General features: G+C 46.7%; 2 protein-coding genes across 2 annotated transcripts in view; both read left to right on the top strand.

The window, feature by feature from the left end:
- ARPC3 (actin related protein 2/3 complex subunit 3) overlaps positions 1 to 27,998 on the top strand; it is a 133,273-nt gene that overhangs the window by 57,653 nt on the left and 47,622 nt on the right. The gene's annotated exons all lie outside the window — the stretch shown is intronic.
- On the top strand, positions 23 to 27,991 carry LOC130016449 (GPN-loop GTPase 3-like). The gene is given in 13 exon segments (XM_056107168.1): positions 23 to 125; positions 1,201 to 1,238; positions 4,419 to 4,527; positions 4,994 to 5,169; positions 7,679 to 7,813; positions 9,174 to 9,289; positions 9,411 to 9,499; positions 19,061 to 19,150; positions 19,153 to 19,227; positions 21,675 to 21,799; positions 25,815 to 25,930; positions 26,052 to 26,148; positions 27,788 to 27,991. Coding segments are annotated over 13 exon segments (1,473 nt in total).

The raw sequence follows: 27,998 nt of genomic DNA, 5'->3' as shown, positions 1-27,998 counted from the left end.
TGGGCTTCTTCCAGTTGTAACCATGCTAGGTCCTCTGGGAACTGGTCCAATGTTGCCACAGCGGGTGGCCGTGCAGCTGGTACTGGAGAGATCATTGACGGTGCTGTCCTTCGACATGGAGCCAAGTATGCTTTCAGAGCTGGAGCTAAAGAATCAATAAGAGAAAAGGTCACCCAGAGGGCTCCTTCCATGGATTCTCCAAAGGTGACCCCAACAGGGAGCCCAGCAGGAAGGGGAGACCATGGGCCCACCTCACGGTGATTTCCTATGGAGGCCTCCCCAGAATAGGCTCTCCGGCCTGTGACTCTCCTTTCCCACACCAGCGCCCAGGACACCTCTAGGTGGGCCTTTTCGCATTCCCCATTTACTTGTGCATATACACACACCCCTTGGTTCTTACCCGTTTTCATCTGGTGCTCTGAGTCTCGTTCTCTGCCATATGTGTGAGGCCATGGCATTGAAGGTGGTGCCCTTTGGGGAGTTGACACTCCTTGGCCAATCTCAAATTTCTGCTTAGATGGTGTCTGGCTGTGCTTGGGTCTGGCTGATTCCAGACTTTCTTCAGAGGAACTGGACCCAGAGGATATGTAGAAGATCTTCTTTCTCTCCTGTGGGCTGCTCTGCTGAGGGAGCGTCTCTCTCTCCTGTGGGCTGCTCTGCGGAGGGAGAACCACAAAGGCTCAGCTACAGAAGCCCTGCTTCCCCCTCCCTTCTGAGTTCCTCCCTGCTGGTGGACCTGCATCTACACAGGCCTCCCATAGGAATGAGATTGAAACAATCAAGTTTAGAAAAGTCTTGGCCAAAGAGCACCTCATAGTGCCAACTCAGTGAGCAGTGACCTGGCCTTGGGGGCTAGATTTGATGACTCACCTGCTAGGAGAGGCTGCCCTCAAGATGATCTCACAACACACACACAGACACACGAATATACACAAATACACATACTCACACACACACACCATCTCCAGTACACACTCAAATTTACTCTCTCCGATAAACACGTTCACACACGGGTGTGCACACTCTTCCACATACACAGCGTCTGCGCCATCACTCTCAGGGAGGTGATGAAGACTGATCACGGTCATCAGTGCTGGGCTGCCCGGGCCAGTTCCTGCTGACCTGAACTAGCGGCTGTCTTCGTGAAGAATTCCGGGGAGTTCTCCAGTGAGTCCTCACCCAGTTTCTGAATCTTTTCAGTGTCCTACACTTGGGGGTTTTACAACCACGATTTCTTGGTAAACAGCAAAACATGTTTGCTGTCTGTGCGTTTCCGCAGTGAACCAAGTAATGAGTATGGGGCAGTTGGGGAGGCTGCAGAATGTCTGGTTGCATCACAAAGAGAGGTCGGTGATGTCATCGAGCGCATCACAGCGAGGACAGGTCAGCTGTGGCCCTGCAGCAGGGCTTGCTCTCTGTGCAGCCCCTCTGGGCTGCTGCTGCTCTCCCTGTTCCCACAAGTTCTGTTCATGTGGTGAACTCAAGGCCCTGGGGAGAGCAGGGAGCAGCCACTTGAAAGAATGTGCTGCTAAAATGTTATTTTCCTTTTTTTTTAAAATGTGAGTGGACTGCTATTTATTCGGCCACTGATTAGCTGATTGAATTGGGCATGAACTCCTCCTTACACTCTTTTTTTCATTTTTTATCATTGTCTTTATTGAATCACCGTGAGAGCAGTTACAAAGTTTCGGTTCTACGTCGGGTCTAAGTCTCAGTCATGCAATGAATCACCCGTACCTTCACTAGTGCCCACTCTCCACTACCAAAATCCCCAATATACCCCCATCCCACACCCTCCCTATACCTGTGGGGCAGATGATTTACACATTACTCTTTCTCTCTACTTTGATCACATTACTCTCTCTCTCTACTTTGATCACTTTGACCCAGCAATACCAGTCCTGGGAATATATCCCAGAGAGGCAAAAATGTATAGTCGAAGTGACATCCGCACTTGTTTGTTCATTGCAGCACTCTTTACAATAGCCAGAAACTGGAAGAAACCTGAATGCCCAAGAACAGATGACTGGTTAAAGAAACTTTGGTACATCTACACAATGGAGTACTATGTAGCTGTTAGAAAAGATGAAGTCATGAAATTTACATACAAGTGGTACAATATGGAAAGTGTCATGCTAAGCGAAATGAGTCAGAAAGGGAGGGATAGACATAGAAAGATTGCATTCATCTGGGGGATATAAAGTAACAAAATATGAGATTAATACCCAAGAATAGCTGAGATCAGCACCAGGAGCATAGAGGCCAGCCAGGTATTCTAGAGGAAACCGCAGTTCAGATAGAGAAGGGAGCACCAAATAAAGGGTGTTTGGAGGATCCTCCCAGGAGGGGAGATGCATGTCGAAAGTAGACTATGGACTGAACATGTTTGCCACTCAATGCCTCTTTTGCAGACCACAACAGCCAAAAGGAGAGAGAGAACACAGGGGATTGCCCTGCCACAGAGGCGGGGGGGATGGGGGCATGTGGGTGGGGGGTTATTATCCATGGTGGTGGAAAATGGGCACTGGTGAAGGGATGGGTATCTGATCATTGTATAATCGAAACCCAAGCACAAAAAATTGTAAATCTACAACTGTACCTCATGGTGTTTCACTAATAAAAAAAAAGATAGTAAAAAATTTTAAAAAAAATTTAAATGGAAAAATTAAAAAAATTATATATTTTAAAAATGAAATTAAATTTAAGAAAAAAAAGGAAAATGGGATTTTGTGGGGGCTGGGCGGCCAGGGCTCTGGGGGAAGAGCAGAGAGTGTTTATTGCGAAATAACTTATTCGTTACCACCCTCATTTTTTAAAATTATTATTAGTATTATTATTATTTCTTTTTGCTTTTTGGGTCACACCCGGTGATGCCCAGGGGTTCCTCCTGGCTCTGCACTCAGGAATTACTCCTGGTGGTGTTTAGAGGACCATTGAGGATGCTGTGAATCGAACCTTGCCGGCCACTTGCAAGGCAAATGCCCTGCCAGCTGTCATATCGCTCTAACCCCCAAATTTTTTTATTTTATAAAGTGTTTTACAATATTTGATTACATTCAATATTCAGACTCCAATCCCACCACCAGTACACCTTGTCATCACCAAATTTTGGATAGTTCCATCCCGAACCTTAATCCCTGTCCCAAAGCAGAACTCAAAGAATCTATTCTCTTGTATTGTTTGATATGAAAAACTGCCAGGGTGCTGAAGTGATAGCACAGTGGGTAGGACGTTTGCCTTGCACGCGGCGAAACTGGGTTCGATTCCAAGCATCCTATATGGTCCCCTGAGCACCATTAGCCAGGGATAATTCCTCAGTGCAGAGCCAGGGGAAATTCCTGTGCATCGGCAGGTGTTACCCAAAAACAAACAACAACAAAAAACAATCTCTAAAAATCCTATAAAAAAAGGATCCTTAGAGGAAAGAGTGTGTATTCTACCCAGGGGCCATTGAGCCCTTCTATAAGTGATCACTAACATGTTGTAAAAGGTTGAACCTTGTGTATATATATATATACATATATATATATACATATATAAAGTATATATGTGTGTATGTAAAAAATATATATATATTTCCCTCTAAGATTGGTTGCCTGCTACTTTGAATCCTGTCAAACGGGGTACAGTATTTTTGGAGTATGAGCTCCCGCATTTTTTTGCTTTTGGGATCACATCCAGTGGTGCTCAGGGCTGACTCCTGGCTCTGTGCTCAGGGATCAGGCTTCCAGGATGGTCCAGGGATTGAAAGAGAGACAGCCTTGTGCGAGGGGAGTGTCCTGCTCTCTGGACTCTCCGTGTCCCCACACCAGGGTCCCTTTAGTTCCACAGCCTTTATTTTTGGATCATACCTGGCACTACACAGGGGATACTCCTGGCTTTGCACTAAGGAATCACTCCTGGCGGTGCTTGGGGACCATATGGGGTGCTGGGGATGCTGGGAATCGAACCCGGGTCAGATGAGTGCAAGGCAAACTCCCTGGCCGCTGTGCTACGCTCCAGACCCTATTCTCATTTGCAAAGAGAAATTGAATCCAGAAAGGTTGAGCATGCAGGGCCTTGCACACACCCAATCTGGTTTTGATCTCCAAACGATGTAGACCTCTCTAAATACCGCTGGCTGTGTCCCCAAAATCAAGGGCGGGGGAGAAATCTTCCCTTTCAGTCATACTTAGCGCACCTGATAGCAGTGAGGAGACCATCTCCCAGGGATAAGGACACTGGCCGGGATGAGGCCGCTGGCCCGAGGTCAGTGTGGCCAAGGTAGGGCTGGATCTGCACTGCATGGTGTTCTGCCCAGTCCCGGGGATTAACGCTTAGTTTGGGCCTCAGCAGACACTGACCAGGGGCTGTGGGGGTTCTTCTGGTGGTTTTGGGTCTGCCTGAAGCTCTGTACCCTCCTGCCTCCCGGTCCACAGAGCACCTACTGTGCCACCATGGTCCAGCTCTGTGAAGCCCTCGGCCGTTCTGTCCAGGTGGTGAACTTAGATCCCGCGGCGGAGCATTTCAACTATGATGTGATGGCTGGTGAGTCCAGGGCGCAGCCATCCCTCTCCTTGGGGACCCTGAGGGAGTGAGTGCTGCCCCCTGCTTCTGGGGAGGCACAGAAGCTGAAAACTTCGTTCAGACTGATCCCTTGACTACTGTAATTTATTTGTTTTATTTTTTTTTCTTTTATTGATGGGTGGGGTGGGGTTTGGGCCACACTCAGCTATGTTCAGTACTTCTGGACCTGTGCTCAGGAATCACTCCTGGTCAGGCTGAGCAACTATTTAAGGTGCCAAGGATTGAACCTGGGTTGTCCACAGGCAAGACAAGGGCAGTACCCGCTGTTCTATTCCTCAGGCCCCTGTTTGGTGTCTTTTTGTTTTTGTTTCTTGTTTTTTCTTTCTAGCCCCTGTTCAATTTTTTTGGATACAGTCACAGTTGTAATAATTACTAGTGAATGTAAATATTTTGGAATGGGCACTTATTTCCTGTTTATTCTTTGCAGACATCCGGGAACTGATCGATGTGGATGATGTGATGGAGGAAGGCTCCCTGCGCTTCGGTCCCAATGGAGGACTGGTTTTTTGCATGGAGAACTTTGCCAATAACTTTGAGTGGCTGGAGAACTGCCTTGGCCATGTCGAGGATGACTGCATCCTTTTTGACTGTCCAGGTAGCTCAGTAATTAGATTGTCACCTTCCCTGGGTTGTGCAGTTCTGTCCTTGGTGGGAGAAAGTGAAATTAGCATCTCATTTACTTTTATCCCAGATTCTTGGACAGTGGACAGTCATCCCATGAGGGACTGTGGAATGTCCTTTTGTTTTCTTCTGTTTGGGGGCCACATCTAGAGGTGCTGGGGGCTGGAGCTGTTCCTAACTCCATTATCAGGAGGTTGCTCCCAGTCCTGCTTGGGGGACCAAAGCATGCTGGGAACTGAGCCAGGCTTTCTGTATGCAGAGCATATGCTCAGCCTGTTGTTTCTTGGGCCCGAGGTCATGCAGCTTTATTATTATTATTATTATTATTATTATCATTATTATTATTATTTTGCTTTACGGGTCTCACCTGGCGATGCTCAGGAGTTACTCCTGGCTTTGCACTCAGGAATCACTCCTGGAAGTGCTCAGGGGACCATATGGGATGCTCAGAATCGAACCCCGGTCGGCTGCGTGTAAGGCAGATGCCCTACCTGCTGTGCTATCACTGCAGCTCTGGTCATGCAGCTCTTGAAAGGTTTGCTTTAGAGCTAGAGAGACTGAAGGATGGGTAGGATGCTGCGGCAGACACAGGTTCAGTCCTTGGCACCATATATGGTTCCATGAATACTAGTGGGTATGGGCCAAAACCAAGGTTTTTTTTTTTTCGTTTTTTTTTCTTAGGACCATAGTACAGCAGCTAAAGCCCTTGCCTTACTTTCTGCCAGCCCAAGTTTGGATCCCTGGTACCACATAGGATCCCCCAAGCACTGCCAGGAGTTATTTTTAGTACGGAGTCAGGAATCCTCCCAGAATACCAGTGGGTGTGGCCCAAACCTCCGCCCCTCAAAATAAGAGAATAAAAAATTGTTTTAAAACCTGTCATTGTCGGGGCTGGAGCGATGCGATAGCACAGCGGGTGGGGCGTTTGCCTTGCACGTGCCCGACCCAGGTTCGAATCCTGTCATCGAATATTGTCCCCTGAGCACCGCCAGGAGTGGTTCCTGAGTGCAGATGCAGGAGTAACCCCTGAGCATCTCCGGGTGTGACCCAACAAGCAAAATAATAATAATAATAATAATAAATAAATAAATAAATAAATGAAATCCCTGTGGCTGTCCTCCCGCTGTTCATTGATTTGCTTGAGCGGGCCCAGTAACTTCTCCATCGTGAGACTTGTTGTTACTGTGTTTGTCATATCGAATACGTCACAGGTAGCTTGACAGGCTTTGCCATGTGGTCAAGATCTTCTCGGTAGGTTGCCGGGCTCTCCGAGAGGGGCAGAGGAGTTGAACCCGGTTTGGCCGGGCCGGCTGCGTGCATGGAAAATGCCCTACCGCTGAGCTATCACTCCAGCCCGTTTTAAACTCATTTTTAATAATTATAGTGCAACCAGCCAACATGGCCGACTCGGGTTCGATTCCTCTGCCCCACCTAGAGGGCCCGGCAAGCTACCGAAGAGTATCACCTGCACAACAGAGCCTGGCAAGCTCCTCGTGACATATTCGATATGCCAAATACAGGAACAATTGTCACAATGGAGATGTTACTGGGCCTGCTCGAACAAATCGATGAACAGGAGAACAGTGATGATGATGATGACAGTATATTTTCTTTGTATGCCCCTTTTATACATGTGCACCCAGAGTTGCTTAAAAAATTCCGGGGGGGGCAGGGGAGCTGGTGTGATAGTACAATGGGTTTGGCGTTTGCCTTGCATGCAGCTGACCCGGAACCCCAGCATCCCATATGGTCCCACAAGCACTGCCTGGAGTAATTCCTGAATTCAGTGCCAGACGTAACCCCTGCGCATCGCCAGGTGTGACCCAAAATGAAAAAAAAAATATTGGGGGACCCAGAGAGATACTACAGTGGGTAGGGCACTTACCTTGAACACAGCTAAGGTGATCCCTGCTACCCTATATGGTTACTGGAGTCTGTCAACAGTCATCCCTGAGCACAGAATCAGGAATAAGCCCTGAGCACTATCAGGTTGTCCCCTCCCCCCCCAAAAAAAAACCCAAAATTGAATATAGTATAGGACTTATAGATATAGTGTGCTGGGGACATACTTTACATGTAGTGGGCCTTGCATGTAGTAGGCCTTGCATGTAGGACTCTGAGTAGCTTCGAGCCCTCCCAGAAGTTTCAGAGAGACCCTCAAGCATCCCCACGTGCGGCTTAAAACAAGCAAAATTGAATATATTACTTGTAGGGACTGACTTCCTTTAAAAAAATTTGGGGGGGGGGACCACGGGTGCCATATCTGATGATGCTCAGGGGTTACTCCTAGCTCCTGTGCTCAGGAATTACTCCTGGCTATGCTCAAGGGACCCTATGGGATCGAACCCAGGTTGGCTGTGTGCAAGGCAAGTTCCCACCCTCTATACTATCTCTCAAGCCCCCAAAGACAGTTTCTGGGAAAAGTTTTTTCCCATAATTGAGGGTTGAATGTATTTTATGTTTATAATAAACTTGTGTTCTTGTCGGTCAGATCGAGTTGTACACAAACCTGCCCGTGATGAAACAGCTGGTTCAGCAGCTGGAACAGTGGGAGTTCCGAGTCTGTGGAGTGTTTCTTGTTGATTCTCAATTCATGGTGGAGTCTTCAAGGTTTGAAACTATACCTGTCCTTGATTTTTCAGTCTCCGGCACAAGCAGAGTACAAAAACCTTTAGTCATAATCGTTTAATTGTTACCAGTTCATGAACTATACCCAGGAGTGACTTAGAACTTATTTTTGTTAAATTAATATGCCAAGAAGATGGCTCCAGTGGCAGAGAACAGAGCTGGCATGTTCGAGGCCCTGAGTTTGCCCCTTGTGCAGTTCTAGTGGTCCCCAACTCTCAGCTGTCACCTTCAGGAGTTGTCCCAGGGCGGTGTCAGAAGTAAGTCCCAAGCACCACAGTAAGTCCCAAGAGGCTCCAAAACTAGAAAAAAAAATCTGGATGCTAGAGAGATAGTACAGTGGGTAGAGCTCTTGCCTTGCATGTGGCCAGCCTGGGTGTCATTCCTGCCATGCTGCCACCGGCCCCTGAGCCCCTCCAGGAGTGATCCTTGACCACAAAGCTCAGAGTACTACTGGGTATTCCCCAAAACTGAAAGGGAGGCTGTTTGGTTCTGTCTCCAGTACTCCAGGTGGTTCCCCAAGCTGCTCAGGAGTAATTCCTGAGTACAGAAGCAGAAGTGACCCCTTAGTAATATCAGGGGATTGTGTGACCCAGAAACCCAAAAGGAAACACCCATCAGGGGAGGTGGAGAGCGAGCATGAGAGAAGATAACGTTAAAGGGTCAGAAATAGTAAAGCGCTTCCCAAAAATAAATAAATAAATAAGTAAATTTTAAAAATGGGGGCTGGAGTGATAATACAGCGGGTAGGGCCTTGCATACAGCCAATCCAGGTTCGATTCCTAGCATCCCTGAGCACCACTAGGAGTAATTTCTGAGTGCAAAGCTGGGAGTAACCCCTGTGCATTGCCAGTAATTACCCCCCCCCCCCAAAAATAGTACAGGGCTTAAGGAGCTCGCCGTGATGTGGCCCCCCTGCTTTTAATCCCTGTCACTACATGTTTCCTCAGTGCTGAACTCAACGCCAGCTACCTCCTGAACACTTTAAAATATTGTTGAGTGGAGAAGTGTGGTCACTGTAGATCGCGTTTCTCCTTCCCATCTCACCTTTAGAATCCTAAGGTCAGCTATTGGCCCAGCAGTCTTCTGTTCGGCCATGCCTGGCAGTGCTCAGGGCTCACTACTGGCGCTGTGCTGAGGAATCACTTAGGTAGTGCTCTGGGAACCCTGTGCAGCGTTGGGCTAGAACCTGGGCTGACCAGGCGCAAGGCAAGCGCCTTAAAGCCTGGACTCTTGCTCGGGCCCCAATCTTAGCATTTCTCCTATTTAGGTGGGTTTTGTTCCAGTGGGGATCAGAAACCTTTTATGTGGACACTGTTGGTGACACTAATTCATTGTCCCTTTTCTGCTTCCTCTTCCAGCTTTTTTCTGGCATCTTGGCAGCCTTGAGTGCTATGGTATCTCTAGAAATCCCGCAAGTTAACATCATGACCAAAATGGACCTGCTGAGTAAAAGAGCTAAAAAGGAAATTGAGAAGTAAGTTCACTATAAATAAGGTCTCCTTTGCAGTGCTGAACCTTTTTCGTTTCACTTCGATTGTCAGTCTACAAATTTAGTGTTTAGGATTCTTTCATTCACCAGTCTCTCATGTTTAAAGGTTTCTAGATCCAGACATGTATTCGTTATTAGATGATTCTACAAGTAACTTCAGAAGCAAAAGATTCAATAAATTGACTAACGCCATATGTGGGCTGGTAAGACTTTGTATTTTTGTAATTTTTGGTGGTTGGGGGTTCGGGCCTCCTGTGCTGTGGGGCCTAGGGGCCACTCTGATTATTGGACCACCAGGCTAGTAGTGGTCAGTGCTGGGGCCCAGAGGGCAGTACCAGCAGTATTGGTTGCTTACTGGCTATACACAGCAATGCTCAGGATGCCATCTGGAGCCAAGAATCAAGCCCTGTGCTAATCCCTGGGCTGATGAGTTTTGCAAGTGTTTGCGGTTATTGTGGGATGTTTTTAAGGTTTGGGGGCCACACCCGGTGGTGCTCAGTGGCTATTTCTCCCTTGTGCCTGGTGGACCATATGTGGTGCTGGGTGTTCAAACTGAGGTGTGCGGGGTGCAGGCCAGTTGTAACCCCTGTCGTAGCTCTTCATCACCTCCCCCCGCACCTCCCTAGACCCATATTTTTCTTCATGGTCTTGTCACATGCTTACACACCCCCAGGCAGTGGCCACCATATGGACGGCACAGACCAGCGCATTTCTTTTTATACGGGAGCAGCATGTTGGGAGCGGTGGGCTGTCTGCTTCGAAGTTAGTATAGAAGTAGGGAGAGAGCTCAGTGGGCAGCACCACAGGCTTTGCACACAAGGGGCCCAGGGTTCATCTCTGGCACCATATGGTCGCCACCAACGTCGTCTGGATGTGGCCTCCCCTCACCTCTGAAAAAAGTTGTAATTGGTTGTAACAGAGAGGGCAGGAGGCCACACTGAGCAGTGGTCAGAGTTTATTCTTGGCTCTGCCTCCAGAAATCATTCCTAGTGGGCTCAGGGAGCATATGGGATGCGGGGGGGATTGAACCCGGGAGCATCCCTTGCCTACTTGCAAGGCAAGCGCCCACCTCAGTGTACTAGCTCTCCCGTCCCACAGCAGAGAAATTCTGCAATGTCTTTTTTTCCTGGCCACTTGGCACATCAGAATTGCCTGTACCCTTTTGAAATTCTCAGTGGTGGTTGAATGCAGATAAATTACAATAAAAGTAGTCCCAGTCTCTGGTTGGGGCTGGAGCGATAGCACAGCAGGTAGGGCGCTTGCCTTGCACGTGTCTGAACTGGATTTGATTCCTAGCATTCCATAGGTCCCCTGAGCACCACCAGAAGTTATTCCTGAGTGCATGAACCAGGAGTAACCCCTGTGCATCGCCGGGTGATACCCCCCCCCAAAAAAAAGTTTTTAGTTAAGTAATGTTGTAATGTTACTAGTGTTCCAATAGGTCAGAGGTCATAAAAAAATTAATGCTGATTTGCTATTGTTCTTTCTGCTCCTTCCTGCATAGGCATAGGTGGTTTTTTTACATGAAAAGTTCATTAACTTTTTATTTTTTTTTAAATTTTTTTTCTTTTTTTTATTAGTGAAAAACCATGAGGTACAGTTATAGGCTTACAAATTTTGTGCTTGGGTTTCAGTTATACAATGATCAAGTGCCCATCCCTCCACCAGTGCCCGTCATCCATCCCCACTGGTCCCAGCATCCCCCCACGCAACCCTCATCCCCCCCTCCCCCCCCCCGTCCCATCCTGCCTCTGTGGCAGGGTATTCCCCCTTGTTCTCTCTCTCTTCTTTTGGGTACTGTGTTTTGCAAGAGAGGCTTTGAGTTTCAATCATGTTTGGTCTATCGACTACTTTTAGCATGCTTCTCCCACCCTAGGAGGGCCCTCACAACACCCTTCATTTGGTGCTCTCTTCTCTATCTGAGCTTCCTTTTCACCTAGAGCCTGTGGCTGGCCTTCCATTCATGGAGCAAAATTCCTGGTACTAATCTCAGCCATTCCTGGGTGTTAATCTCCCTTTTTGTTGCTTTATGTTCCCCAGATGAATGCAATCTTTCTGTGTCTTATCCCGCTCTTTGTGACTCATTTCGCTTAACATGATACTTTCCATGTAGTACCACTTGTATGTAAATTTCATAACTTCATCTTTTCTAACAGCTACATAGTACTCCATTGTGTAAATGTACCAAAGTTTCTTTAACCAGTCATCTGTTCTTGGGCACTCAGGTTTTTTCCAGATTCTGGCTATTGTAAAGAGTGCTACAATGAACAAACAATTGCAGATGTCACTTCGACTATACCTTTTTGCCTCTCTGGGATATATTCCCAGGAGTGCTATAGCTGGGTCAAATGGCAGATCAAATTCTAATTTTTTGAGAGTCGTCCATACTGTTTTCCAAAAGGGTTGGACCAGCCGGCATTCCCACCAGCAGTGAAGGAGGGTCCCTTTCTCGCCACATCCGCGCCAGCACCTGTTGCTTTTGTTCTTGTGGATGTGGGCCAGTCTCTGTGGTGTGAAATGATATCTCATTGTGGTTTTGATCTGCATCTCTCTGATGATTAGTGATGTAGAGCATTTTCTCATGTGCCTTTTTGCCATTCGAATTTCTTCTTTGCGAAAGTTTCTGTTCATTTCCTCACCCCAGTTTTTGAGCGGGGCTGGAGCGATAGCACAGCGGGTAGGGCGTTTGCCTTACAAGCGGCCAACATGGCCGACCCGAGTTCGATTCCTCCACCCCTCTCGGAGAGCCCGGCAAGCTACCGAGAGTACTCGATATGCCAGACACAGTAACAACAAAGTCTCCAATGGAGACATTACTGGGCCCGCTCGAGCAAATCGACGATCAACGGGAGGGCCTTTAGTTTTTGATGGGGTTGGGTGATTTCTTCTTGTGGAGTTTAACCAGTACCTTGTATATCCTTGATATCAACCCCTTGTCGGATGTGTACTTGGTGAATATCCTTTCCCATTCTGTAGGCTGTCTTTGTATTTTGGTCAATGTTTCTTTTGAGGTGCAGAAGCTTCTCAGTTTAAGATAGTCCCATTTGTCTATCTCTGTTTTCACTTGCTCAGCCAGTGGCGTGACGTCTTTGAAGATACCATTAGCTTCAATATCATGGAGAGTTTTGCCAACTTTGTCTTCAATAAACATTATGGATTCTGGTCTGATGTTGAGGTCATAAATCCATTTTGATCTTACTTTTGTGCATGGTGTTAGGCAGAGATCTGAGCCCACTTTTTTGCATGTAGCCGTCCAATTTTGCCAGCACAGTTTATTGAAGAGGCTTTCCCTGCTCCATTTCACTTTTCTTGCCCCCTTATCAAAAATTAGATGATTATATATTTGGGAGGAAATGTCAGTATATTCAACTCTGTTCCATTGGTCTGCAGCTCTGCTTTTGTTCCAGTACCATGCTGTTTTAATTATTACTGCCTTGTAGTAGAGTTTGAAGTTAGGGAGGTTGATTCCTCCCATTTTCTTTTTCCCAAGAATTGCTTTAGCTATTCGTGGGGGCTTATTGTTCCATATAAATTTCAGGAGTGTTTGCTCCATTTCTTTGAAGAATGTCATGGGTATCCTTATAGGGACTGCATTGAATTTGTACAGTGCTTTGGGAAGTATTGCCATTTTGATGATGTTGATTCTCCCCATCCATGAGCAGGGGATATTTTTCCATTTCCTCGTGTCCTCTTTTATTTCCTGAAGTAGCGTTTTGTAGTTTTCTTTGTACAGGTCCTTTACTTCCTTAGTTAAGCTGATTCCTAGATACTTGATTTTCTGGGGCACAATTGTGAATGGGATTGTTTTCTTGATGTCACTTGCTTCTCTTTCACTATTTGCGTATAGGAATGCCATGGATTTTTGGGTATTGATTTTATAGCCTGCCACTTTACTATACAAGCCTATTGTTTCTAGGAGTTTCTTGGTAGAGGTTTTAGGGTTCTCTAAGTATAGTATCATGTCATCTGCGAATAGTGGTACCAAAAAAGATTTTGAAGGTGAAATTGCAATGAATGTAAATAATTTTGTATATAACAAAGTAGCAATGATGGTCACAGCTGCTCTTGGATAATTTTTATTGATTTTGGGGAGCAAAAGGTATTGTAACATACAATTTTTTTCAAAGGAAAAATACATGTGAAAATTAAGTAAGATCATTATCTTACCTTTATCTTTTAGTTTTCGTACACTGAAAATTATTTGTACAATTAAAAGACTAAAAGTCACTTGATCACTTGATACCCCGGTACTCATCCATTTACTTGAGCGGGTGTCAGTAGCGTTTCTATTCATCCCTGTTGCGTGCTAGCGTAGCCCAAAGGCATCTGCTCGTTCTAGGAATATGCAGAGACTCAAACCAATCATTCAGGGTCTTGACGAAGAAATCTGACCATCTTGTAGGTGGACGTCCACCTGGCGTTTTGACGTCCCGTGGAATCCAGTCAGTAATGGCTCTAGTCCAGCGGTCATCTCTAAATCTCATTAAGTGTCCACCCATCTGATTTTTGATGCCTTGGCAAATGAGATAGCGTCCCTAATTCTTTAGCGTTGACGGAGATTGGAACTCCGGATTCTATCTCTCATTTGAGTGAAGTGTGATACTCCAAGCATAGCTTTTTCGATTCCTCTTTGAGATACCCGAATAGCGTTTTCATCCTGTTTTCATAGGGCCCAGGTCTCTGAGGCATATATTATTGTAGGAGGAAAAGTGGAATCAAAGAGATGTGATCAGAGCTGAAGGTTCTTTGTCCTCTTAGTTATTTCTTCAATTCTCTTGAAGGCATTCCAAGCCACTCTCTTCCTCCTGCATAACTCAGGTGCCAGGTCATTCATCTTGTTGATTTCTCGACCTCGGTATATATAACTGTTGCATTCGGAGATGGTGGTTTTGTTGAGAGTGAATGGATGATCAGGAACAAGACTGTTTCTCACGAACATTGTCTTTGTGAGATTCTGTTGCAATCCGACCTTTCCACACTCACGGTCGAAGTCGGTCAGCATTTGTGCCACTTGGCTGATGTTTTGTGTTATTAGAATGAGGTTATCAGCAAAGCGGAGGTGGTGTAGTTGCCAACCATCTATCTTCACACCCATTCCTTCCCATTCCAGTTGACGCATGATGTTCTCGAGGGTGGTACTGAAGAGTTTTGGTGAAATGGTATCACCCTGCCGAACCCCTCTCTTGACATGGATGATTACTTCTTTGTAGAATGGAGAGATCCTGGTAGTGAATCCATAATAGAGCTCATGGAGGATCATGATGTATTGAATTTCTATGTCCTAATTGACTAGGGCTTCAATGACTGCTTCCTTCTCAACAGAATCAAAAGCCTACTTTAAATCAATGAACGCCAGACAGAGCGGCACGTTGAACTCCTGAGAAACCTCAAGGAGCTTAGTTATCGTGTGGATATGGTCAATGCTGCTGAATCCTTTTTGGGACCCGGCTTGTTCACATAGTTGTCCTTCATCTAGTGTTCTGCCAATCCTATTCTGGATGACTTGAGTGAACAGTTTGTAGATGACAGACAATAGGCAGATTGGGCGATAGTTGCCAATGTTGTGGATGTCTCCCTTCTTTCATAGTAGTACGGTCTTGCTGGTTTTCCATTGGGATGGAACCTTGCATTCAGACAGGTAATATGTGAAGAGCTGAGCCAGTGTATTGATGAGTACTGACGGCAGGTTCTTCAGGTGCTCAGGTCTGATCTTGTCTGGGCGAGGTGCTCTTTGTTTCTTTACCGAAGAGATGGCATGTTGAATTTCGGAAGGGAGAACATTGGGAACGACATATCCATCATGCAGAATTTGGTATGTGGGCAAGTGGGTGTGGCTATTAAAGAGGTCTGAGTAGAAGTCATGAATAATCTCCATTGCCCTTGTGGAAGATGTGATAGATCCATCAGGATGTCGGAGGGCAGTCATCTTGGTCTTGTAGTTGGTGAAGGACAGCGGGCATTACAAATGCTTTTCCTGGCTTCTGCCACATCTACCAGCACTGCTGTTCTCCTGTCTTTGAGGTCATCCTTGATCTCTTCTCTGCACTGTTTTGACAGCTCAGACATTTGCTTGCCGTTGCCTGAGGCATGTGCCAAGCCACGTTGGCGAATAAGTTCAAGAGTGTTCAAATGAAGGTGGTTTTTTGTGGTTATCTCTCTCTTGGCATTCCTCGCACAATCCTGGAGGTGCTGAATCATTTGATCGTATTCCTCATCATTGTTGTCAATGATGGCATCTTCCCATGTTGCCACAACAGAGCCAAAGAACTCCCAGTTGGTGGTCGTTCTGGGAGTTCTCTTCTTAAACTTTGCATTCTTTTCTCCCTGTTCTGTGACGTAGAATTTTGCACGAGGGAGATGGTGGTCCGATCCCATTTGGAATTTTGCGACAACAGCAACATCGGTTAGGCAAAATCGTCCATTGAATATGATGTGGTCAATTTTGCTGTGGAACCGTCCACCAGGAGACTCCCATGTCCAACGTTTAGATTCAGCCTTTTGGAATTGTGAGTTACCATGGATGGTCTTGGTTGACATGATGAACTCAGACAGTCTGTCACCCTGTTCATTCCATTCTAGGCCATGGGTCCCAAAGTGGAGTTCATCGGCTGATCTTTTGGTTCTATCTTGGCACTAAAATCACCAACAATGATCTTGTAGAAGGTGTGGTCTTCTTAATAGAACTTCTCCAGCTGCATGTAGAACTTCTCCATTTCTCCTTCACCATAACAGGATGTTGGTACATACACAACAAAGATAGAAACTGCTGGCAGTGATCCACGTCTATTCAAGTGTAATCATGCAATTCGGGTTGTTAGGCATTGGAATGAATCAATGCTCATGGCCAAGTTCACCTTGACAAGGATACCGACACCACTGATGCCTCTTTTGTCACATGTTCCAAGGAACAGTTCTTCTCCAGTGTCAAAAATGGCATGGTGTGATTGATGCCTTCTGTTTTTGGTCAGACCAATGATGTTCTACTTGATCTTTCACGCTTGTACCATCAGGTCCTCGATGGATATATCCGATGCCAGCATACGTGCATTGAAATTACAGACAATAATTTTTGTCTTTCTTCATTTTGGCAGCCTAGTTCTGCCTTGAGATTTTGTCAGCCTCTCCTTCCACATCCTTCTCGACTCTTCCATATTCAGGGTCAGGGGAATGAGATCCATTTTTTTTTTTACTGGATTTGGCATATCGAATATACCACGGATAGTTTGTCAGGCTCTGCCATGTGGGTGGGATATTTAAGGTAGTCTGAAAAAATAAATAAACATAAATATAAGGTCGCCTGGCCGCAAATGCAAATGTGGCCCCACGCTCCTGGGAGCTTGGAGTGGTAATCACTGGATCCTGGCAGTTGTTGGGGTTACACGGCAGTTGATGGGTGTAACTTTCTAGCTACTGGAAGGTCCAGTCCCAAACCGTGCAGGCTTGGAGATCTCAGCCCCGCGTCCTGCACACCTGAGTTCCTCTGCCAGTTCCTTTATGCATATTCCTAGAATGAGCAGATGCCATTGGGCTACGCTAGCATGCAACAGGGCTGAATGGAAACGTTACTGACACCCACTCCAGTAATGGATGAGTAATGGGGTATCAAGTGATGAAGTGATCAAGTGACTTTTAGTGTTTTAATTGTAGAAATAATTTTCAGTGTAGGAAAACTAAAAGATAAAGGTAAGATAATGATCTTACTTAATTTTCCCAGATATTTTTCCTTTGAAAAAAATGAATGTTACAATACCTTTTGCTCCCCGAAATCAATAAAAATTATCCAATAGCAGCTGTGACCATCATTGCTACTTTCTTACATACAAATTTATTTAAATTCATTGCAATTTCACCTTCAAAATGCGTGAGGCTCATCCAAGCGTGTGGAGAGTGGTCTCAGCATGACTTTGGCCTGGTGCCTGAGGTCTTCAGCTGCTGGGCCCTGGTGTGGACAGTCAAGCACGGGGTAGGAGAATCTGCCTTGTTCTCTCCCGGGAGCTTGGTGAAATATTCAGGTGAGTATCGGTGATTCATTAAAAAGTAAAAAATTTAAGAAAACAAATTTAAAATGGAAAAATTTAAAAAATAAATTTAAAAAATGAAATTAAATTTAAGAAAAGAAAAGAAAATGGGAGTAGGTGGGGGGCTGGGCGGCCAGGGCTATGGGGGAAGAGCGGAGAGTGTTTATTGTGCAATAACTTATTCCATCCTCATTTTTAAAAATTATTATTAGTATTATTTTTTTTTTGCTTTTTGGGTCACAACCGGTGATGCCCAGGGGTTCCTCTGGGCTCTGCACTCAGGAATTTCTCCTGGTGGTGCTCAGAGGACCATAGGGATGCTAGGAATCGAACTTGGCCGGCCACTTGCAAGGTAAACGCCCTGCCCGCTGTCATATCGCTCCAACCCTTCAATTTTTTTATTTTATTAAGTGTTTTACAATATTTGATTACATTCAATATTCAGACTCCAATCCCACCACCATTACACCTTCTCACCACCATATTTCGGATAGTTCCATCCCAAACCCCAATCCCTGTCCCAAAGCAGAACTCAAAGAATCTATTCTCTTGTATTGTTTGATATGAAAAACTGCCAGGGCGCTGAAGCGATAGCACAGTGGGTAGCACGTTTGCCTGGCACACGGTGAAAGTGGGTTCGATTCCCAGCATCCCATATGGGCCCCTGAGCACCATTAGCCAGGGGTAATTCCTGAGTGCAGAGCCAGGAGTAATTCCTGTGCATGAACATGTATGACCCAAAAGCCAAAAAAAAAATAATAATAATCGCTAAAAATGCTATAAAAAAAGTATCCTTAGAGGAAAGAGTGTGTATTCCACCCAGGGGCCGTTAAGCCCATCTCTATGAGATCACTAACATCTTGTAAAAGGTTGAGCCTTGTGTGTTTTATATATATATATATATCTGTAAAAAATATATATATTTCCCTCTAAGATTGGTTGCCTGCTACTATGAACTCTGTCATATGTGGTACAGCAATTTTGGAGTATGAGCTCCTGCATTTTTTGCTTTTGGGGTCACATCCGGTGGTGCTCAGGGCTGACTCCTGGCTCTGTGCTCAGGGATCACCCCTGGCAGGCTTCCAGGATGGTCCAGGGATTGAAAGTGAGGCAGCCATGTATGAGGGGAGTGTCCTGCGCTCTGGACTCTCCGTGTCCCCGCTCCAGGGCCCCTTTAGTTCCACAGCCTTTGTTTTGGGGTCATACCTGGCACTGCACAGGGGTTACTCCTGGCTCTGCACTCAGGAATTACTCCTGGCGGTGCTCGGGGGACCATATGGAATGCTGGGAATCGAACCCGGGTCAGCTGAGTGCAAGGCAAACGCCCTACCCGCTGTGCTACGCTCCAGACCCTATTCTCATTTGCAAAGTTCATTGGCTGAACTTCTTTGTCCTATATTTATTTGTTTTATTTTTTTTCTTTTCTTTATGGGTGGGGTCGGGTTTGGGCCACTCCCAGCTGTGTTCAGCCCGTCTGGCTCTGTGCTCCAGGATCACTCCTGGTGAAGCTGAGGAACTATATGAGGTGCCAAGGATTGAACCTGGGTTGTCCACATGCAAGGCAAGCGCCTTACCCACTGTTCTATTCCTCTGGCCCCTGTTTGGTGTCTTTTTGTTTTTGTTTTTTGTTTTTTCTTTCTAGCCCCTGTTCAGTTTCTGTGGATACTGTCACAGTTGTAATTACTAAAGAATGTAAATATTTTGGAATGGGCACTCATTTCCTGTATATTCTTTGCAGACATCCGGGAACTGATCGAGGTGGATGATGTGATGGAGGACGGTTCCCTGCGCTTCGGTCCCAATGGAGGACTGGTGTTTTGCATGGAGTATTCGCCAGTAACTTTGAGTGGCTGGAGAACTGCCTTGGCCATGTCGAGGATGACTGCATCCTTTTTGACTGTCCAGGTAGCTCAGTAATTAGATTGTCATCTTCCCTGGGTTGTGCAGTTCTGTCCTTGGTGGGAGAAAGTGAAATTAGCATCTCATTTACTTTTACCCCAGATTCTTGGACAGTGGACAGTCATCCCCTGAGGGGCTGTGGAATATCTGTTTTCTTCTGTTTGGGGGCCACATGCAGAGGTGCTAGAGGCTGGGGCTCTTCCTAACTGTTATCAGGAGGTTGCTCCCAGCCCTGCTTGGGGAACCAAAGCATGCTGGGAACTGAGCCCAGGCTTTCTGCATGCAGAGCATATGCTCAGTCTCTTGTTTCTTGGGTCCCAGGTTATGCAGCTTTTTTTTTTTGTTTGTTTTACGGGTCACACCTGGTGATGCTCAGGAATTACTCCTGGCTTTGCACTCAGGAATCACTCCTGGCAGTGCTCAGGGGAACATATGGGATGCTGGGAATCGAACTCAGGTCGGCTGTGTGCAAGGCAAACTCCCTACCTGCTGTGCTATCACTCCAGCTTCGGTCATGCAGCTCTTGAAAGGTTTGCTTTAGAGCTAGAGAGACAGAAGGATGGGTAGGATGCTGCGGTAGACACAGGTTCAGTCCTTGGCACCATATATGGTTCACTGAATACTAGTGGGTATGGGCCAAAAACAAGATTTTTGTTTGTTTGTTTTTTAGGGCCATAGTACACCAGCTAAAGCCCTTGCCTTGCTTTCTGCCAGCCCAAGTTTGGATCCCTGGTTCCAGATAGGATCCCCCAAGCACTGCCAGGAGTTATTTTTAGTACAGAGTCAGGAATCCTCCCAGAATACCAGTGGGTGTGACCCAAACTTCCTCCCCTCACACTAAGAGAATAAAAATTTGTTTTAAAATCTGTCATTGTCGGGGCTGGATCAATGTGATAGCACAGCAGGTTGGGCGTTTGCCTTGCACATACCCGACCCAGGTTCGAATCCCAGCATCCCATATGGTCCCCTGAGCACCGCTAGGAGTGGTTCCTGAGTGCAGAGCCAGGAGTAACCCCTGAGCATCTCTGGGTGTGACCCAAAATGCAAATAATAATAATAAATTAATAAATGAAATCTCTGTGACTGTTCTCCCGTTGTTCATTGATTTGCTTGAGCAGGCCCAGTAACTTTTCCATCGTGAGACTTGTTGTTACTGTGTTTGTCATATCGAGTATGTCACAGGTAGCTTGACAGGCTTTGCCATGTGGTCAATATACTCTCGGTAGCTTGCTGTGCTATCCGAGAGGGGCAGAGGAGTTGAACCCGGTTTGGCTGTGCCGGCTGCGAGCATGGCAAATACCCTAGGACTGCGCTATTACTGCCGCCCATTTTAAAATCATTTTTAATAATTTTCGTGCAACCGGCCAACATGGCCGACTGGAGTTTGATTCCTTTGCCCCTCTTGGAGAGCCCGGCAGGCTACCGAAGAGTATCTCGCCTGCAGAGCAGAGCCTGGCAAGCTCCCCGTGACATTTTCAATATGCCAAATACAGTAACAATTGTCACAATGGAGATGTTACTGGGCCTGCTCGAGCAAATCGATGAACAGGAGGACAGTGATGATGATGATGACTGTATATTTTCTTTGTATGCCTCTTTTACATACATGTACACCCAGAGTTGCTTAAAAATTTCTTGGGGGGGCCAGGGGAGCGGGTGTGATAGAACAATGGGTTGGGCGTTTGCCTTACATTCGGCTGACCCGGAACCCCAGCATATCATATGGTCCCCCGAGCACTGTCAGTAGTAATTTCTGAGTGCAGAGCCAGAAGTAACCCCTGCACATCTCCAGGTGTGACCCAAAATGAAAAAAAAAATATTGGGGGAGCCAGAGATACTACAGTGTATAGGGCACTTGCCTTGCACACTGCTAAGGTGATCCCTGCTATCCTATATGGTTCCTGGAGCCTTCCAAGAGTCATCCCTGAGCACAGAATCAGGAATTAGCCCTGAGCACTATCAGGTAGTCCACAAAACAAAAAACAAAGAAAAATTGAATATACTATAGGGCTAGAGAGATAGTGGGCTGGGGACATGCTTTACATGTAGTGGGCCTTGCATCTAGTAGGCCTTGTATGTAGGACTCTGAGTAGCTTCGAGCCCTCCCAGCAGTTTCGGGGAGACCCTCAAGCATCCCCACCTGCGGCTTAAAACAGGCAAAATTGAATATATTACTTGTAGGGATTGACTTCCTTTAAAAAAAATTTGGGGGGACCGCGGGTGACGTATCTGATGATGCTCAGGGGTGACTCCTAGCTCCTGTGCTCAGGAATTACTCCTGGCTGTGCTCAAGGGACCCTATGGGATCGAACCCAGGTTGGCTGTGTGCAAGGCAAGTTCCCACCCTCTATGCTATCTCTCAAGCCCCCTAAAACAGTTTCTGGGAAAAGATTTTATCCCATAATTGTGGGTTGAATGTATTTCATGCTTATAATAAGCTTGTGTTCTTGTAGGTCAGATCGAGTTGCACACACACCTGCCCGTGATGAAACAGCTGGTTCAGCAGCTGGAACGGTGGGAGTTCCGTGTCTGTGGAGTGTTTCTTGTTGATTCTCAATTCATGGTGGAGTCGTTCAAGGTTTGAAACTATACCTGTTCTTGATTTTCAGTCTCTGGCACAAGCAGAGTGCAAATACCTTTAGTCATAATCGTTTAATTGTTAACAGTTCATGAACTATACCCCGGAGTGACATAGAACTTATTTTTGTTAAATTAATATGCCAAGAAGATGGCTCCAGTGGCAGAGAACAGAGCTGGCATGTTCGAGGCCCTGAGTTTGTCCCTTGTGCAGTTCTAGTGGTCCCCAACTCTCAGCTGTCGCCTTCAGGAGTCGTCCTAGGGTGGTGTCAGAAGTAAGTCCCAAGCACCACTGTGTGTGGCTCCAAAACTAGAAAAAAAAAGCTGGATGCCTGAGAGATAGTACAGTGGGTAGAGCTCTTGCCTTGCATGTGGCCCGCCTGGGTGTCATTCCTGCCATGCTGCCACCGGGCCCCCCGAGCCCCTCCAGGAGTGATCCTGGACCACAAAGCTCAGAGTACTACTAGGTATTCCCCAAACCTGAAAGGGAGGGCGTTTGGTTCCGTCTCCAGCACCCATATGGTTCCCAAAGCTGGTCAGGAGTAACTCCTTAGTGCAGAAGCAGAAGTGACCCTTTAGTTATATCAGGGGATTGTGTGACCCAGAAACCCAAAAGGAAACACCCATCAGGGGAGGTGGAGGGGGAGCATGAGAGAAGATAACGTTAGAGGGTCAGAAATAGTACAGGGCTTCTCAAAAATAAATAAATAAATAAATAAATAAGTAAGTAAATTTTAAAAATGGGGGCAGGAGTGATAGTACAGCGGGTAGGGCCTTGCACACAGCCAATCCGGGTTCGATGCCTAGCATGCCTCCGCACCACTAGGAGTAATTCCTGAGTGCAGAGCCAGGAGTAACCCCTGTGCATTGCCAGGTATTACCCCTCCCACCCCCAAAAAAATAGCAAAGGGCTTAAGGAGCTCGCCTTGATGTGGCCCACTTGCTTTTAATCCCTGTCACTACATGTTTCCTCAGTGCTGAACTCAACCCCAGCTACCTCCTGAACACTTTAAAATATTGTTGAGTGGAGAAGTGTGGTCACTATAGATCGCATTTCTCCTTCCCATCTCACCTTTAGAATCCTAAGGTCAGCTATTGGCCCAGCAGTCTTCTGTTAGGCCCAGCCTGGCAGTGCTCAGGGCTCACTACTGGCCCTGGGCTGAGGAATCACTTAGGTAGTGCTCTGCGAACCCTGTGGAGTGCTGGGCTAGAACCTGGGCTGTCCAGGTGCAAGGCAAGCACCTTAAAGCCTGGACTCTTGCTCGGGCCCCAATCTTAGCGTTTCTTGTATTTACGTGAGTTTTGTTCCAGTGGGGATCAGAAACCTTTTATGTGGACACTGTTGGTGACAACTGATTCATCATCCCTTTCCTGCTTCCTCTTTCAGCTTATTTCTGGCATCTTGACAGCCTTGAGTGCTATTGTATCTCAAAAATCCCCCAAGTTAACATTTTTTTTCATTTCATTTCATCATCCTGTTATTCGTCGATTGCCTCGAGCAGGCCCCAGTAAGGTCTCTTTCATCCTAGCCCTGAGATTTTATTCAAGGCTCTTTAGGAGAATGAGACCCATCATTGTTACTGGTATTTTGCATATTTGGTATGCCACGGGGAGTTTGCCAGACTCTGCCTTGTGGGCAGGCTACATTTTACATACCTGTGCACCCAGAGTTGCTTAAAAAATTCTTGGGGGGGCCAGGGGAGCGGGTGTGATAGAACAATGGGTTGGGCGTTTGCCTTGCATGCGGCTGATCCCGAACCCCTGCATCCCGTATGGTCCCCCGAGCACTGCCAGGAGTAATTCCTGAATTCAGTGCCAGAAGTAACCCCTGCACATCGCCAGGTGTGACCCAAAATGAAAAAAAAATTATTGGGGGAGCAAGAGAGATACTACAGAGGGTAGGGCACTTGCCTCGAACACAGCTAAGGTGATCCCTGCTACCCTATATGGTTACTGGGGCCTGTCAACAGTCATCCCTGAGCACAGAATCAGGAATAAGCCCTGAGCACTATCAGGTTGTCCCCTCCCCCCCCCCAAAAAAAACCCAAAATTGAATATAGTATAGGGCCTAGAGATATAGTGTGCTGGGGACATACTTTACATGTAGTGGGCCTGGCATGTAGTAGGCTTTGCATGTAGGACTCTGAGTAGCTTTGAGCCCTCCCAGAAGTTTCAGAGAGACCCTCAAGCATCCCCACGTGCGGCTTAAAACAAGCAAAATTGGATATATTACTTGTAGGGATTGACTTCCTTTAAAAAGAATTGGGGGGGGGGACCTCGGGTGCCATATCTGATGATGCTCAGGGGTTACTCCTAGCTCCTGTGCTCAGGAATTACTCCTGGCTGTGCTCAAGGGACCCTATGGGATCGAACCCAGGTTGGCTGTGTGCAAGGCAAGTTCCCACCCTCTATGCGATCTCTCAAGCCCCCTAAAACAGTTTCTGGGAAAAGTTTTTTTTCCCCATAATTGAGGGTTGAATGTATCTCATGTTTATAATAAGCTTGTGTTCTTGTAGGTCAGATTGAGTTGCACACACACCTGCCCGTGATGAAACAGCTGGTTCAGCAGCTGGAACAGTGGGTGTTCCGAGTCTGTGGAGTGTTTCTTCTTGATTCTCAATTCATGGCGGAGTCGTTCAAGGTTTTTTAACTATACCTGTCCTTGATTTTTCAGTCTCCGGCACAAGCAGAGTACAAAAACCTTTAGTCATAATCGTTTAATTGTTATCAGTTCCTGAACTATACCCAGGAGTGACTTAGAACTTATTGTTGTTAAATTAATATGCCAAGAAGATGGCTCCAGTGGCAGAGCACAGAGCTGGCATGTTCGAGGCCCTGAGTTTGCCCCTTGTGCAGTTCTAGTGGTCCCCAACTCTCAGCTGTCGCCTTCAGGAGTTGTCCTAGGGCAGTGTCAGAAGTAAGTCCCAAGCACCACTGTGTGTGGCTCCAAAACTAGAAAAAGAAAAGCTGGATGCCTGAGATATAGTACAGTGGGTAGAGCTCTTGCCTTGCATGTGGCCAGTCTGGGTGTCATTCCTGCCGTACTGCCACCGGGCCCCCTTAGCCGCTCCAGGAGTGATACTTGACCACAAAGCTCAGAGTACTACTGGGTATTCCCCAAAACTGAAAGGGAGGGCGTTTGGTTCCGTCTCCAGCACCCATATGGTTCCCAAAGCTGGTCAGGAGTAACTCCTTAGTGCAGAAGCCGAAGTGACCCACTAGTTATATCAGGGGATTTTGTGACCCAGAAACCCAAAAGGAAATACCCATCAGGGGAGGTGGTGGGGGAGCATGAGAGAAAATAACGTTAAAGGGTCAGAAATAGTACAGCGCTTCCCAAAAATAAATAAATAAGTAAATTTTAAAAATGGGGGCTGGAGTGATAGTACAGCGGGTAGGGCCTTGCACACAGCCAATCCGGGTTCGATTCCTAGCATGCCTGAGCACCACTAGGAGTAATTCATGAGTGCAGAGCCAGGAGTAACCCCTGTGCATTGCCAGGTATTACCACCCTCCCCCCACAAAAAAAATAGTAAAGGGCTTAAGGTGCTCGCCTTGATGTGGCCCACCTGCTTTTAATCCCTGTCACTACATGTTTCCTCAGTGCTGAACTCAACGCCACCTACCTCCTGAACACTCTAAAATATTGTTGAGTGGAGAAGTGTGGTCACTGTAGATCACGTTTCTCCTTCCCATCTCACCTTTCGAATCCTAAGGTCAGCTATTGGCCCAGCAGTCTTCTGTTGGGCCATTCCTGGCAGTCCTCAGGGCTCACTACTGGCGCTTTGCTGAGGAATCACTTAGGTAGTGCTCTGGGAACCCTATGGAGTGCTGGGCTAGAACCTGGGCTGACCAGGCGCAAGGCAAGTGCCTTAAAGCCTAGACTCTTGCTTAGGCCCCAATCTTAGCGTTTGTCGTATTTAGGTGGGTTTTGTTCCAGTGGGGATCAGAAACCTTTTATGTGGACACTGTTGGTGACAACTGATTCATTGTCCCTTTTCTGTGTCCTCTTTCAGTTTATTTCTGGCATCTTGGCAGCCTTGAATGCTATGGTATCTCTAGAAATCCCGCAAGTTAACATCATGACAAAAATGGACCTGCTGAGTAAAAGAGCTAAAAAGGAAATTGAGAAGTAAGTTCACTATAATTAACGTCACATTTGCAGTGCTGAACCTTTTTCGTTTCACTTCGATTGTCAGTCTACAAATTTAGTGTTTCGAATTCTTTGCTTCCCCAGTCTATCATTTTTGAAGGTTTCTAGATCCAGGCATGTATTCTTTATTAGATGATTCTACAAGCAACTTCAGAAGCAAAAAATTCAAAAAATTGACTAATGCCATATGTGGGCTGGTAAGACTTTGTATTTTTCTAATTTTTGGTGGTTGGGGGGTGGGCCTCCTATGCTGGGGGGCCAAGGGGCCACTCTGATTATTGGCCCACCAGGCTAGTAGTGGTCAGTGCTGGGGCCCTGAGGGCCGTATCAGCACTATTGTTTGCTTCCTGGCTGTACCCAACAATGCTCAGGATGCCATCTGGTGCCAAGAATGAAGCCCTGTGCTAATCCCTGGGCTGATGAGTTTTGCAAGTGTTTTGGGTTGTTGTGGGTTGATTTTAAGGTTTGAGGGCGACACCCGGTGGTGCTCAGGGGCTGTTTCTCCCCTGTGCCTGGTGGACCATATGTGGTGCTGGGTGTTCAAACTGAGGTGTGTGGGGTGCAGGCCAGTTGTAACCCCTGTCGTAGCTCTTCATCACCTCCCCCCGCACCTCCCTAGACACATATTTTTCTTAATGGTCTTGTCACATGATTACACACCCCCAGGCAGTGGCCACCATATGGACGGCACAGACAGGCGCATTTCTTTTTATAGGGGAGCAGCATGTTGGGAGCAGTGGGCTGTCTGCTTCGAAGTTAGTATAGAAGTAGGGAGAGAGCTCAGTGGGCAGCACCACAGGCTTTGCATACAAGGGGCCGAGGGTTAATCTCTGGCACCATATGGTCGGCACCAGCGTTGTCTGGATGTGGCCTCCCCTCACCTCTGAAAAAAGTTGTCATTGGTTGTAGCAGAGAGGGCAGGAGGTCACACTGAGTAGTGGTCAGAGTTTATTCTTGGCTCTGCCTCCAGAAATCATTCCTGGTGGGCTCAGGGAGCATACGGGATGCGGGGGATCGAACCCGGGTGCATCCCTTGCGTATGTGCAAGGCAAGCGCCCACCTCAGTGTACGAGCTCTCCCGTCCCACAGTAGAGAAATTCTGCAATGTCTTTTTTTCCTGGCCACTTGGCACATGAGAATTGCCTGTACCCTTTTGAAATTTTCAGTGGTTGTTGAATGCAGATAAATTACTTTAAAAGAATTCTCAATTTCTGGTTGGGTCTGGAGCGATAGCACAGCAGGTAGGACGTATGCGTGGCATGCGTCCGACCCAGGTTTGATTCCTAGCATCCATAGGTCCCCTGAGCATCACCAGGAGTTATTCCTGAGTATATGAATCAGGAGTAACCCCTGTGCATCACCAGGTGTAAAGTAAAGTAAAGTAAAGTAAAGTAAAGTAAAGTAAAGGCCCTCCCGTTGATCTTCAATTTGCTCGAGCGGGCCCAGTAACGTCTCCATTGGAGACTTTGTTGTTACTGTGTCTGGCATATCGAATACGTCACGGGGAGCTTGCCAGGCTCTGCCCTGCGGGCGAGATACTCTCGGTAGCTTGCCGGGCTCTCCGAGAGGGGCGAGGAATCGAACTCGGGTCGGCCATGTTGGCCGCGTGCAAGGCAAACGCCCTACCGCTGTGCTATCGCTCCAAAAAGTCTTTAGTTAAGTAATGTTGTAATGTTACTAGTGTTCCAATAGGTAAGAGGTCATAAAAAAATTAATGCTGATTTGCTATTGTTCTGTCTGCTCCTCCCTGCACAGGCATAGATGGTTTTAATTAGACTACCAATGCTCACACTCAAGCGTCAGTTGCATGACCTTTCTGAAATCTCTAATTTGTAGATTGATGACTACAGCATGGTCCGATTTTTGCCTTCCAATCAATCAGAAGAAGAAAGCATGAACATTGTATTACAGCATATTGATTTTGCCATTCAGTACGGAGAAGACTTGGAATTCAAGGAACCCAAGTTAATTTCTGATGATTTAGATTTGCCAGGGCCAGAGAACGGTACAGAGGGAAAGACCATTCTCTGCCTCCCCTAGGCTGACG

This window comes from Sorex fumeus, unplaced genomic scaffold (assembly GCF_029834395.1).
Source record: "Sorex fumeus unplaced genomic scaffold, SorFum_2.1 ptg000155l, whole genome shotgun sequence".
Taxonomy (NCBI): Eukaryota; Metazoa; Chordata; class Mammalia; order Eulipotyphla; family Soricidae; genus Sorex; species Sorex fumeus.
This window is presented reverse-complemented; position numbering and strand designations above follow the sequence as displayed.